The sequence below is a fragment of the Ailuropoda melanoleuca genome, chromosome 9 (genome assembly GCF_002007445.2).
Source record: "Ailuropoda melanoleuca isolate Jingjing chromosome 9, ASM200744v2, whole genome shotgun sequence".
Lineage (NCBI taxonomy): Eukaryota > Metazoa > Chordata > Mammalia > Carnivora > Ursidae > Ailuropoda > Ailuropoda melanoleuca.
The window spans coordinates 87733675-87746779 of NC_048226.1; the positions used below are offsets into that span (position 1 = coordinate 87733675).

The following is a 13105-nucleotide window of genomic DNA, read 5'->3' on the forward strand; positions in this document are numbered from 1 at the left end:
GTTAATTCCAAGGTAACGTATGGTTTTTGGTGCTCTTGTAAATGGGATGGATTCCCGAATTTCTCTTTCTTCAGTCTCATTATTCGTGTATAGAAATGCAACTGATTTCTGAGCATGATTTTGTATCCCGCCACATTACTGACTACAGGATAATGTTAAAGGGAGAGTTTGGGTGTGTTCTGAGGGCTACGGTGGGCATGGGGCTTGACAGGTTGGCCAGCATAAGCCTCTTGAGGGAGGGATGTGTGTGATGACATTGGATCATGGGGCAGTCTGGAAGAAGGCTCTAGGCTGAGGGAACTACAGTGCAGAAGTCTTAAGGCTGGAATAAGCATGACAAGTGTGAGGAACAGAAAAAAGCCCAGCATGGTCAGTGCCTGGGAAGCGGGGAGGGATGTGTGTGCGAGAAGGACTCAGAGGTGAAGCAGCTGGGGAAGGAGGAAACCAGTTCTGAAGCTATAGTGGAGGGGTCCAGGGGGGAGAGGTTGGAGGCTTGACCTAGATTGACAGCTATGGGGGTAGTGAATCATGGAAAATCCAAGAGGTTTGGAGAAAGAGAGCTAGCAAGACTTCTGATGCATGGGGGCGCCTGGGTGGCACAGCGGTTAAGCGTCTGCCTTCGGCTCAGGGCGTGATCCCGGTGTTATGGGATCGAGCCCCACGTCAGGCTCTTCCTCTATGAGCCTGCTTCTTCCTCTCCCACTCCCCCTGCTTGTGTTCCCTCTCTCGCTGGCTGTCTCTGTCTCTGTCAAATAAATAAATAAAAATCTTTAAAAAAAAAAAAGACTTCTGATGCATGATCTTTGAGGATTGAGGGATAAAAGGAATCAAAGATGACTGTGGCCTGACCAGCTGTCTGGCTGGGGGTGGTTACTGAGGGAAGACCAAGAAAGGAACTGGTTTTGTGTGGGAAATGAAGATTTTTCTTTGGATGCATTTAGTATGAGATGCTAATTGGACATCCCAGTGGAGGGGAAGCAGCCCCGATAAAGGCTTGCGGTCTGAATGGCAAACCCTTCGCCTGGGGACAGTGTGGGAGAGAGCTGCAGTTAGGGAAGGTAGTGCCGGCTGTGGAGTGGGAAATAGCCTGGAGGAGGATGTGACCGGAGGTGGGGGTGGGGGTCTGTCATGTTAGTCCAGGTGGGAAGGGGTGGGAGGTATGAATCCGTTTGGCATCCACACCTTGGATTTGCCTCATCGTGCAAGAGACTGCTTCGTGATTCCATTTCAGGGTTGGCTACCCCAGCACAGATGGGGTGACTTGGTTAGACAACCAAACAGCCGGAGTGTAGGGAGCTCTTGGCCCAGGTCCATCTTTGTGCTAAGGGCTTCTGATACTTTATTTCATTTAATCTGCACCAAGATCCTATGAGGTAGGCATGGCTCCTCCACTTATTTGTAAATATAGTTATCATTTTTGTTGTTTTTGGTAAGCTCAAAATGACTGTGTAAGTGACCTCGAGAAACATCTCTTGTTAGCAGGCAGAGTGGCCCTGATTGTCCTGGAGGTGGTGTTTTCTCATGTATGAAGGCACTTTTGCTTTTGATCCTTAAGTAGCGGAGCTTTTGAACTCTCACCACACCCATTTTACAGATGAAGAAGCTGGGTCTCAGGGGAGCAAAGTGGCTTCCCAAAGTGACACGGCCTGTGAATGGAGCTGCCTGAAGGCTCTCCCTGGTCTTTTCTTCTCCTATTGATCACTGTGCAGAGGGTTAAGAATTGGGATTTGTGGGAGGTGATGGCACTGTCTTGGAGGTCATTGACCAGAAAAAAAGCCCCTATGATCATCATAGATAAATCAGTGTTTCAAAAGGAAGAAAAGATGTGTGTACAATGAAAACCCTCTCATTTGACACACTAGGGAAGGGCAATTGGTTATTTACAGTTAGGCTGAAAGCAGAGAATCATTACAATAAAACACATATAACTAAATTTTTCACATAAAGCATTCAGATGTACATTGATTTACTGAGACCTTTTCTTTGCAAATGAGCCACTCAGAGTTGTCATTTATTCTTTTTATTTTAAATGCAACACACCTTTGTCTAGTCTTTCCAAAGCATTCAATTTAGTGTTTATAGAAACAAGAAGTCCTTCTTTTTGCAATTATGGTTTATCAGCTTCTTTACTATCTAATTAAATTATGTAATTAGAATAACAAGAGCAATAGATACAAACAGATTTGGGAACAAATACAAGGCACTCTTGCGAAATGCATGACCCAGCAGAAGACAGAGGACTTCCTACCTAGTCCCGCACGAGCCACCGGACTGCAGAGTCTCTAGGACACACACCAGTAGACTCCATAGAGAGCATGGGACATGTTGGTTAATCATAGGTTAAGTGAGATTCAGTTCAAAGAGCTTCTACTGATAGATGTACATATACAGTGCATATCTGTGTATGCAGACACTTGAATGAAATGCTTTCATGGACATGCTTTTGTTTTTCTTATTCTTTTTTTCTTCTGGCTTAACCTTATCCAAAGACTGGTTCTAATTTGAACTGGTCCAGTAGGATTTTAAAAACAATAACTTTGATTTTGTTTTCAGTGCAATAAAAAAAAATCAATACTTGGATTTAATTCAGAGTTCAGCCAATTAATGTGTCCATTTTGGTTTCTGAGTCATATGATCCCGGCCCACATTACTCACAGTGAGGAATGATTCAAAACCAGTGTCTTTTGTCTTCTAGCTCCGAATCTAAAAATGCCTCAGGCCTCTTTTGCCCTAAGACACCCTCGTTCTAAGCAATCCTGAAGTGACACTTATTGAAGGCCCAAAATCATTACCAGGAAGAGACTGGCATAAGAACCCACTGTTTCTTGATTCTGACACTGAAGATGGTCTTGCTTTCCCTTCCCCTATGTGGTATCAATGTTGGTTGAACACATTTTGAACTCATTGAAGGTTGGTTACCTTAGGAACAGAAGACGTCAATGTTTCTGGCTTAGTCACAAAAGAGCCATGGAGGATCCTCTTCAAAACCTAAGGACAATTCCTTGGGTACCTGGTATTGGAGGAGGTCAGAGGACCACTCAGCCTTGACTTGTCCTTTCTCCCCAGACCTGGGCACAAACTCGGCCACTCAGAATGGAAATACAACCCATAGCACATGCAGGGCACTGTGTGGTTTGCTTTGATTCTTCCCATGGATCCTTTCTCTAGGAGCTCCCCTTCCCCTATCTTGCCTCCTTATCCTGTATTTAAGATGTCAAAATCCCCCTTCTGGCATGAACCACATGGTACTGGATGGAATTTGACGTGGTATGAACTTGCGTCTAACTTAATATAGATACAGATGGATCTATGTCTGTGTCGACATCTACATCAATGTCATCTATCTACAAGGATGTATACGTGTAGATGTGTGTGTATACGTGACCTAGTGTACACACATATTTCCTAGCTCTGTCCACTGAGTGGACCTAGAAGCAATAACACCCCAGTAGCAATGAGCACACCTAGTACTCAGACCTTGGTTTCTAATACCATTCTCCCACAAAAGGAACCAGAGGTCGGAGAAATGGCAGATTCTAGGGCTAGGGAAGGAACTATACAAGATGAACTTGGAGCATCTAGTAGTGCCAGAAATTATAGAAGTACTCAAAAAGCAAAGTGAGGGGCTGTGTCAACGGGACACAGGAACCAACTGAAAGAACTCCCCATAGAAAAAGCTGGAACAATTTGAGCAATATAGTATTGGATTTGTACCCAAAGTACAAGATAAAGATTCCTAACTCTATAAATATAAATAAATTATTAAATAAATAAATAAGGGAACAGACAAACCTCCTGCATAGAAGAATCTCGAATAACTTACGTCGATACTCCCCTACTCAAGGAGGTGGAGTGTAATTTCCTACCCGTTAAGTGTGGGCCATGCACAGTGACTTTCTTTTAATGAGCCCAGTGAAGATACCTGACAAACTACCCAAGCTAGATGGTCAATGTCAACACCAACAGTGATAAGTGATGTTGATGGCATGTACCTTTGAGATGATGTGGTGGGAATGGCACTTTCCCTCTGTGATCTTCCTCCCCAAACTCCCAGTCTAATCATGAGAAAAACATCAGACGAATCCAAACTGAGGGACAGTATACCTACCCAGTATTTCTCAGAACTGTCAAGCTCAACAAAAACAAGGGAAGTCGAGGAACTGTCACAGTCTAGAGGAGCCTAAAGAGACATGAAGACTAAATGCAACGTGATATTCTCATGGGAACCCATAAATTATTTGGGGTACTTCTGTTCAGAAGGTTGTCTGTTCTCCCCATTTATTTATTTATTCAATAATTTATTATATCAGTATAGACTTAGGAATATTTATTTTGTGCTTTGGGTAACTAATCTGATACTATACATTAGGTAAAAACTATAGAAATGTGAATGAAGTGTGGGCATTGCTCAGTCATAATGTATCAATATCAGTTTATAAGTCATGACAAATGTTCCATATTAATGTTAACAATGTGAGACCCCAGGAGTGGGGTATATGGAAGTATGTAATATAATCACAACTTTTTCTGTAAGTCTAAAATTCACAGAACATAAAATAAAGTAAAATGAAATTGAAAGTTTATTTTGAAAAATCCCACCGCCACCCCTGCCCCCACCTCTGTCCACTTCTTTTCTTTCTCCTGACCCTATGTCTCCCAACATACTGGTCTGCACTGCCCTAGTCACGCAAGACGCTGCAGCGGCACAAGCAGGCAGCCTTGACCTCTCTGTCTGAATTCAGTGTGGTAGCTCCTGCTTGTTGGCTTGAAGAGTTGAATACCATTTCTGGTTTTCTGGCACCCTTATTTCTTGGCTTATCTAGTTTCTGGGGGCTTATCTGAGGCATTTTTATTGGCTGTAATGTGTCTGAGAAATAGTTTGCAGCCCGGGGGAGTCTTGTGCGTTGGGCTCTTGCTGCTGGAGGAGTCAGACTCTGCTCTGCGGGGGCAGGGACACATTGCCCTGTGCGTGAGGAGGGCAGAGTCTCCCAGGGGCTGTCACGACGGGGCTTACGTCTCCCTGGAGGCAACTTGGGTAGCCCTCCTCTGCTCCCTTGTGTTTCTTCACCATCTACGTCCTTGAATGTGACAAAACCTCTGTCTCATCTTCTGGGCTATTGTTCCCATCTCCTTTTCCCTTTCATCTTTACTTTCAGATACTCTCCTAAGGATAGACTTGCAAGGATTGATTATGTGGCTCTGTGGGGGTGCCCAGAGGAGAAGCACTTAAAATGTTTAGAAGAAGAAGCTGGTAACAAGGCGTTTTGTCCCGGGAGGAGGGGAAGAGTCTCTTGAATGGCCCTTCATAGGTAAAAGAGGTTCCTTGGAGTTCGCGGACCAGCCCCTCTGGTAGCGCTGTGCACATTAGCAGAAGGCATCCTCTCTGGCTGCAGCCCTGCAGGCAAAATATGATGGGGAAGTTAGGGCTGGATTTGAGGTCCCCAACATGCCCTGAGCCAGGCAGCCTTGTGCAGTAGACAATATACACAACTATTCATCGTGACCCTGAAACGTACTGTAGGTAGTAACCCAGTGTGGGGGGAAAGGTGTTTGGGATAATCACTTCTTATGTGAGTACCTGGAGACAGGGTGCAAATTGTCTTCGGAGTCCTCTGGAAGAAATGAGTTACGGTCTACCCCACGTGGAGTGCTGGACTTGGCTCCTATTGGTTCATGAGATTCAATTATTAATTTTCAGGAATTTTATGAGTTTTACGAAACCTAGTGGTTATTAAAAATTAAAGTATACAAACTTACAATTAAATTATATTGATACAAATGTAGTGAAAACTCCAAATTCATGACTTCCTAATTATTTGCTACATTTTCCTATCGTCTATACTCTTGAAGTTATTTACATCTATTGTGTCTGTATGGTGGAGATCATGCATACTGGTGTGCTACTGCATAACTTTTCCCGACCCCATGACATCATGTCAATGGCTTGAAATTGACCATGATGAGAGGAAATGGAAATCAGCAAATGCTACAGATCAGCTTCCACTCTCCCAGAAATGGGAAAAGCAGGGGAGATGGGCTGGGACCCACAAATGTTAGGGGTGGGCCTGCATGCAGGGAACCATTTGGGACTCCCAGAGCTCCTGAGAGGAATTAGGAGGAGGCTGGAGCTCCCACAGTTGGCCGCGGTCTCCCTCTGCTCCTCAGCGGAACATCAGCTTCTTCTGTGGTTCACTAGGGCAAGCGCCCCAAGGTCTATGTTACCCACCTGTCCAGGTGACTCGGGCTGGGTGAGCAGTGTTATGGAGCCCAATCAGGGACTGGCACTGAATTTCGTGGGGAAACCACATGCACCCATGGGCTCTGCTCCTTCCGATGCAGCCCTGCAGGTGGGTTGCAGACCCCTCCCCACCTAGCTGAACACCTGGGGAGGAGCTGTGGCTCAGGAGTAGGAGGAGGCATGGGGGGACAGGGCTGCTCAGTGGCAGGGTGGCAAGGTAGTAGTGTTGCTCTCCCCTCTCTCCTCCTTCTCTAACTTTGTCTCTTTCCCCCCGGGCCCGCTGCACAGGCAGGCCCTGCCCTCGAAGGACGGAGGGAACACGGGGCTTGGGGAGTGGTGAGGTGGGACCTGTGCAGGGCAGGGGTGTGTGGAGAGGAAAAGGGGGAATTTCCTGGCCTGCCATGGGGTGGGACATTCCTGGGACAGACCAGACCAGCGCTCTCCCGAGGCAGCCGGCAGTCAAGCACACAGGAGCGGGCCTCTGCTTGTGGGCGGTGAGCGACATTCGGCAGCCACCGAGAGAGGTACCTGCTGTCTTGCTCAGTAAAGTTTTGGAGAAAGTACTCGTGGACCCGAGCTAGTGTGGCAAAGGGCTCAGGCATTAGAGTTAGAAGAACCTGGGTTTGATTTCCAGCATTTCCCGTGTGAGACTTTGAGCAGATAATGACTTTGCTTCTCGAGAAGTCTGGCTCAGCCTGTTTCATAGCCTGTGAAGTAACCTTCCTGCTCTTCCCTGTGTGAGGGATGGCCTTCAACAATCTCAAACAGTGGCTGTGGTTAATAGATCTCCTTTCATTCTGCTGGTTTGTTTTTCTATGCTTACTGTGAGCTCAGATCCCAAGAACTGGTTGTCTTGTTTCTGTTTTTAAAAGCAAAGGCCAGCTTTGGCAACAAATAAGTAAACATGAGTATGATCTGTCACTGAGCTTGGCTCTAGAAAACCTTTTTTTGTGTTGAAGCTCATGATGACAACAGTGACTGTTAGATAAACCAGTGTGTGGAGGACACAGATGTTAACTGTGTTAACTCAATGTGTCAGTCATCATTTTATAGCCACTAGAGAGACACGCCATGACATATACCTTGATACTGGGAGTTTGGCCTATTTTCTGTGTGTCAATTACACCACCAAGTCAATGGCCAAGGCCCAAATCTGATCACATTTCTCACTCCCTTAAACATCTCCAGTGACACCCCCCCTCCCCCCAATGCCCAAAGGACTGAGCCCACGCTTGGCAGGCAAAACCTTGCTAATGTGATCCAAACATACTTTTCAACGGCTTCATGGCCTGTCTCCCCAACCCTCTCCTTCCTTTCACCACATCTGTGCCCAGGAGAATGGATTTCACCACTTCCTGAACATATCCTGCTCCCTCATGCTTCTGGGCCTCTGCTTTTGCCCTTCTTTGTTTCTCTGGAGAACTTTCAAATATTCTTCAAAACCCCACATGCATCTCTATGAGGCACTCCCCAGTTCCTTCCAGGCAGAGCTGTGCGTTCCCTCTTTTTGCTCATGGGCAGAGAGCTGTGCCTGAATTAATTTGCTTATAGCACTCTGCTGAATACAGAGGCATGAGTCTACATTACTGGCCTGGGAATGAACTCTTCAGTTTCCTCAACTGATAAATGGGAGTAATATTGACCTCATAGGGCTGTTGAGAGGATTAAACGTGAAAGTGTGCTACTGAGCAGGGCCTGACACCAATAATCCCCCAGTGAACGATAACTGTAATGATTGGATCAAAGCGCCCATGTTCTCTTGACAGACCCCTCTATGTCTAGTAACAGATGGCAAAGAGACAAACATTTTGAACAGAGATTCCATTGGTGTGGGACCAATCCATTTGAGAGTCAGACCACTGACCTTGATCTTGTTGGCACTATGCCCAGCCTAATTGTATCTGAAGATCAGATGTAAGCATCAAGTGAGTTAAAAGTCTAGGGCAGCAAGAACCATTTATACCAGGTAGCAGATGAGTGAATTTTACCCCTAGTTACATTTCACACGGACACTTCAATTGTTTCCTTGCTGCTAGCCTTGATTGCTGTCTTCAGTGATCATTAATAAAAGTTATTATTTGCACTTCTCACATATGTTTGAATTTCACAAGTCTTATATTTCTGAGACAAGAGCCAAAACTAATCAACCCAGTCTTTAGAAAAGCAGCTTATGGGGGCATAACCCACTTGAATTACCATTGAGGATTTGAAATTGAACACACAGAAGGAAAAAAATTTTTTAAGATTTTATTTATTTATTTATTTGAAAGAGAGAGAGAGCGAGAGCATGCACAAGCGGGGTGGGTGGGGAGGGGCAGAGGGAGAGTGAGAAACAGACTCCCTGCTGAGCAGGGAGCCCGACACGGGGCTGGGTCCCAGAACCCCAAGATCATGACCTGAGCCCAAGACGGATGCTTAACCGACTGAGCCACCCAGGTGCCCCCACAGAAGGGAAATGGATCAACTGGTTAATTTTGTCTTCCCTGTACCTTAGCCATTCAGTCTTTACCACCTCTATGTGATACATACTCTTCTGAATGTTTTATTATGAGTGTAGTTTCCTTCATCAACAGCTAATTTCATTTGTGCTCTGAAAGCATTCAGTTTGCCACACTAAAGGGAAGCCGAAGGGCAGCTAGGAACTGCTAAGCCAGCTTTCAGGGTGACCTGCCCAAGCGTTTGGAGGCTGCTGCCCTTCACCTCAACAGCTTGGCCTGGCTACAGTAGTCAAGCTGCCAAGAAAGTAAGCCAGGACTCTTCAGTACTTTACGTGCTGGAGTCACATTTACAAATCTGGTTTGAAATGGGCTCTTGACAAAGGTGGCTCCTCCCGGGCTCCCACTCTTCTGGCTTGGTTCAGTGCAAGAGGGCCACCAGCAGCTTTTGGAAGTCCCCAGAGGTGTCCGAGCGAACCATGTCAGAGAGAGACTTCTGATACTTCTCTTGGAACTTTGCTTTGATCCCCCGAAGGTCCACCTGTAGGAGAAATGACAACAGCAATGAGGACAAGAACATTTATAGCGTGTTCTCTGTGAATGCAGGCAGGTACTGTTCTGAATACATTGTATTCATTTGCTCATTTATGTCTCAAAACAACCCTTTGCAATAGGGGCTATTATTCTTATTCTACGAATGGGAGAAGGAAAGCAGTCTCTCTCTCTCTCTCTTTATATATATATATATATATTTATTTATCCCAATATAAATTTATATATGAATACCAAAACTTGAATTTCATATGATTTTTATGTATTACAAAATATGTTCCTTTGAGTTTTTCACAGTCATTTAAAAATGAATCATTATTAGGTAGCAAGCCTGTACAAAACAGGCAGGCCTGCGGGCCACAATTTGCTGACCCTTGGTGAAGGATTAAGAAAATTATCAATACAGAGATTTGAAATGAAGCTTTTTTTTCCCTCTTGTACCCTGGATCAGCAAGGCTATTAGGTCCAATCAACAAAATTCAAATGAATATCAATCTGTGGGACTTATTTTGAACCTAATTCATTGATAGCTTGAAAAACCTGGATGCTGGAGATGGGCAGAAGACTCAGAAGAAAAAGAAAAAGATTGCTCTGCTCCAAACACTCTTAGAACCTAGTAAGGGAGACAATACTTGCACCAGAAAAGATGTCAGTACAGAGAGAACACAGCATGTCTCATGAAAGAAGCAAAGAGCTTTCTTTAACAAGGTGTTGCGTTCTTTTTTTAATTTATAAAAATTTAGACCCTATCGTGCATCCTAGACACATCCACAAATCATCCCTTAGGTTTCTGGTTCTTTTTCCTCCTGCCTCAATCGGAGGGATGAACTAAGGGGGAAAGAAGATGAGAGCAGAAGGCAGGAGAATGAGGGATGGTGCGAACTGGATGCTGAGCAGGAAGGAGACTCCAGCAGTGAGTGCCCTGCCCCCTGGCTCTGCTACTTGGCTGGGGGAGGAGCAGGACGGTGGGAGTCAGTGGGGTTGGGGTGGGTGGGAAAGGGGACACTGGGGCTCTGTTCTAGTACCAAGCGGCTTTAGGGGATTAGGGGATCCGGCCTGTGCATCTCATTGGGCCTGACGCATTCTGAGGGAATGGTCCATATGCGGAAATGACCCAGGATATGTGGCCAATCCTAAATGGGACAGCATCTTGGAATGATCACTCCATGGCTCATGCGGCAGTGAACGTGGAGCCCCCGTGAGCCCTCCGAGGTGATCCAATACCCTGGATCAGGGCAGAATCCCTGCCCTGCTCCGTCGCGCCCCTGCTTCTTTGAGCCTCAGGATCTCGCGAGACTTTGGTGGGGTGGGGGGGAGTTGCTAAGGGACAGGGAGACAGACACCGCAGAGATCTGGAGAGAGAGGGAAGGAGAAAGCGAGAACTCTGGAGGGTGGCAGAGAGGCTAGGAAAGGGAAGGAGGGGGGGATCAAGAGAAAGGGACTGGAAGCGAGAGAAAACTCTGAATAGTGGAGGAGGAGGAGAAATTCCAGGAATAGAAATGAAAACGAAAGAACAATCCTGTTGCTAATTTGAAAACGGTGTCAGATGTTAAGTACTATTTGTCAAAAGCCATGGGGCAGGATTTGGGTTGGGATCACTCCCCCTTCAATTAACAATTTTTTGAGGGACGATGTCTGTGGTTTTTCCAGTGCTCAGTTACACTTCATTCTGCAAGGCTTCTCCTACTGCGGACGAATGCCATGTCCCCTTCACTTTGTCCCGCCTTCACTCTGGGGCCCTTGTTCCAAAGCATCCGCCAGGAATCTTGACAGCTGCTCCCAAGCGCTGGGCTCTTCATCACCCTCTTTCTTACACTCAGGCTTGCTCCAAGTGGGGCGGCACCACTGGCTGCTCCCAACGGGACAAAAGTGCATTCTTAAGAGGGCGAAAAGAACCTTAATCCTTTTATGTAAAAGTACATATGTATACACACACATACATAGAACATAACAGAGTAAAGGAGGACACTTGATGCAATGAGCACTGGGTGTTCTATGCAACTGATGAATCGCTAAACTCTACCACTGAAACTAATAATACACTACATGTTAATTAATTGATTTTAAATTAAAAAAGAACATAACAATATAGATGTATTTACGGAACAAAATATACAGACAGAATATTACAGAATATGTATGTAGAGAAAACATACACAGTCTATCTGTGGTGTTAATGTTTTGGGGGGAGTGGTAATCAGGAAAAAATGGAGTCCCAAAACGCTCCTTAGTAGGATGATTGATAATAAAAAAAAAATGTTGAGAAAAATTGTGTTGTACTGACACGTCTTTTGTGCACAACTGGGCTGCCGTGGTGTGCTCACTGAGGGCCCAGCTGGGGAGCTGGCCGTCATTTGCTCATCGCCTCTGCTGCTGGTTGACCTCATCTGCCGTCAACCTTCCAGTGTCTCTGTTTTTTGTCTTCCTTAAAATGGAGCCGAACGTGGCTGTGTTACCCAGAACGGCTTGGCCAGGTCCCCTCTGCACAGGCCACCAGCTCTCCGGAGCCACAGATGGCGAAAATAGAAGTGACTATCATTATTGTATTTTTATAAAAAGAAACAGATTGAAACATGGCACAGTGTCTTCCACAAAGTCTGGGCAGGCAAGGGCTGTCTCTGTGTTACTTTTTCTGTAAATAGACCCTGAAGAGAAACTATTTGTGGATGACATCGGCGGTGGCCAAAAGAGAAGCGGCCGCCCGCGTCCTTGGAGTCGAGTGTGTCTTACCTCAGCCCTGGTCACGATGATGTGAATTAGTGTCTCCTCATCGGTGCCTGCACCCTTCATGGACTTGTACAGACGGTCAGCAAAATAGCCCTCTTGGTCCTTGGCGCACCGCACTGCGTGGGACGAAGGACAAGAGAAGGTGAGGCTTTTCCATGTTGGGTAACATGCAGACCCTCTGAAGGCACAGAGCTCGCCCAGAGTGTCACCTGGCTGCCCCTGGAGTGGACTCAATGGTGAGACAGATGTTTGAAAGGAGCCCGACTTCACCCTCTAATGGGATCTGGAAGATTCCCCTGGCTCAGGGCATCTGGGCTCTTCAACTAAGAACTGAGTCAAAACCCCTCCAGCGGCACCTCTGCTGGTCCCTGAAGACCCTTCAGAGGAGGAGGGACGCTGGGGCCACCCTGAGGCTCTCCCTGCTGAGTGAGTTCGTGATTCTTACCAGCAGAAGTAACTTTTCTTATCTAAATGAAATCTCTGATGCTGGCGTTGGGTTCAGAGGGGAAACACGGATTGGCTGGCGACACTGCTGTCATAAAACTTCATAATCTTGAAGACTCACTCCGCTGGACTGTGGCCTACTTTCCTGGGCTAAACAACCTTCCCGTCCTTTGTTTTTCCTCACTGGGTTTGCTTTGTGAGTCTCATCTTGGAATCTTTTCCAAGTGCCACACATTCTTCTTAGTTCTCCATCTGGGCTGCGGCCGAATGGAATGTTTGATGCTGTCTACGGACCACCTTCCTGTGTTCCTGCTAGTTGCTCTTTTCTGGTCTTCCCCTGGCCTGCCAGCTTTGATCTAATCCACAGATTAGTGAAGCATAGCTCTGATTCACCAATCAGGCTAGAAAGTGCCGCTCTACTCCTGGGGAGAGATCATTGTTCCTCTCCCCACCTCCCAGGGTCCTGTGGGCCCATAGTGACAAACGTTTTGGGGGAATGAACCCTTTACTCCTTAGCTGTTGACATTTACCTAGAACACTTCACATTTTTGGTGTTAGTGATTAATAACAAGGAATCCATTTAGCGTAAGTGTGAAATGTGCATCCTTAATATGTCCTGTAATGGGAACTCTTGTTTCCAGGTAATTGCCTATATGACTGATGCATATGAGCATAGGAGAGGAACAGGGTTAGGGAAACAGTGCCTAGG

The 13105-nt window shown here is 46.1% G+C and overlaps 1 protein-coding gene across 2 annotated transcripts in view; it reads right to left on the reverse strand.

Annotated features, from left to right (window-relative positions):
• Positions 1–8573: 8573 nt before the first annotated feature.
• ANXA13 (annexin A13) overlaps positions 8574–13105 on the reverse strand; it is a 54743-nt gene continuing 50211 nt past the window's right edge. For both annotated transcript variants that reach the window (XM_019804955.2, XM_002924324.4), the window contains 2 exons: positions 11956–12068; positions 8574–9214 (listed from right to left, as the gene is read on the reverse strand). In XM_019804955.2, coding sequence (XP_019660514.1) covers positions 9095–9214; positions 11956–12068 — 233 coding nt within the window. In that variant the 3' untranslated portion in view covers positions 8574–9094. The remainder of the gene's footprint in view (positions 9215–11955; positions 12069–13105) is intronic.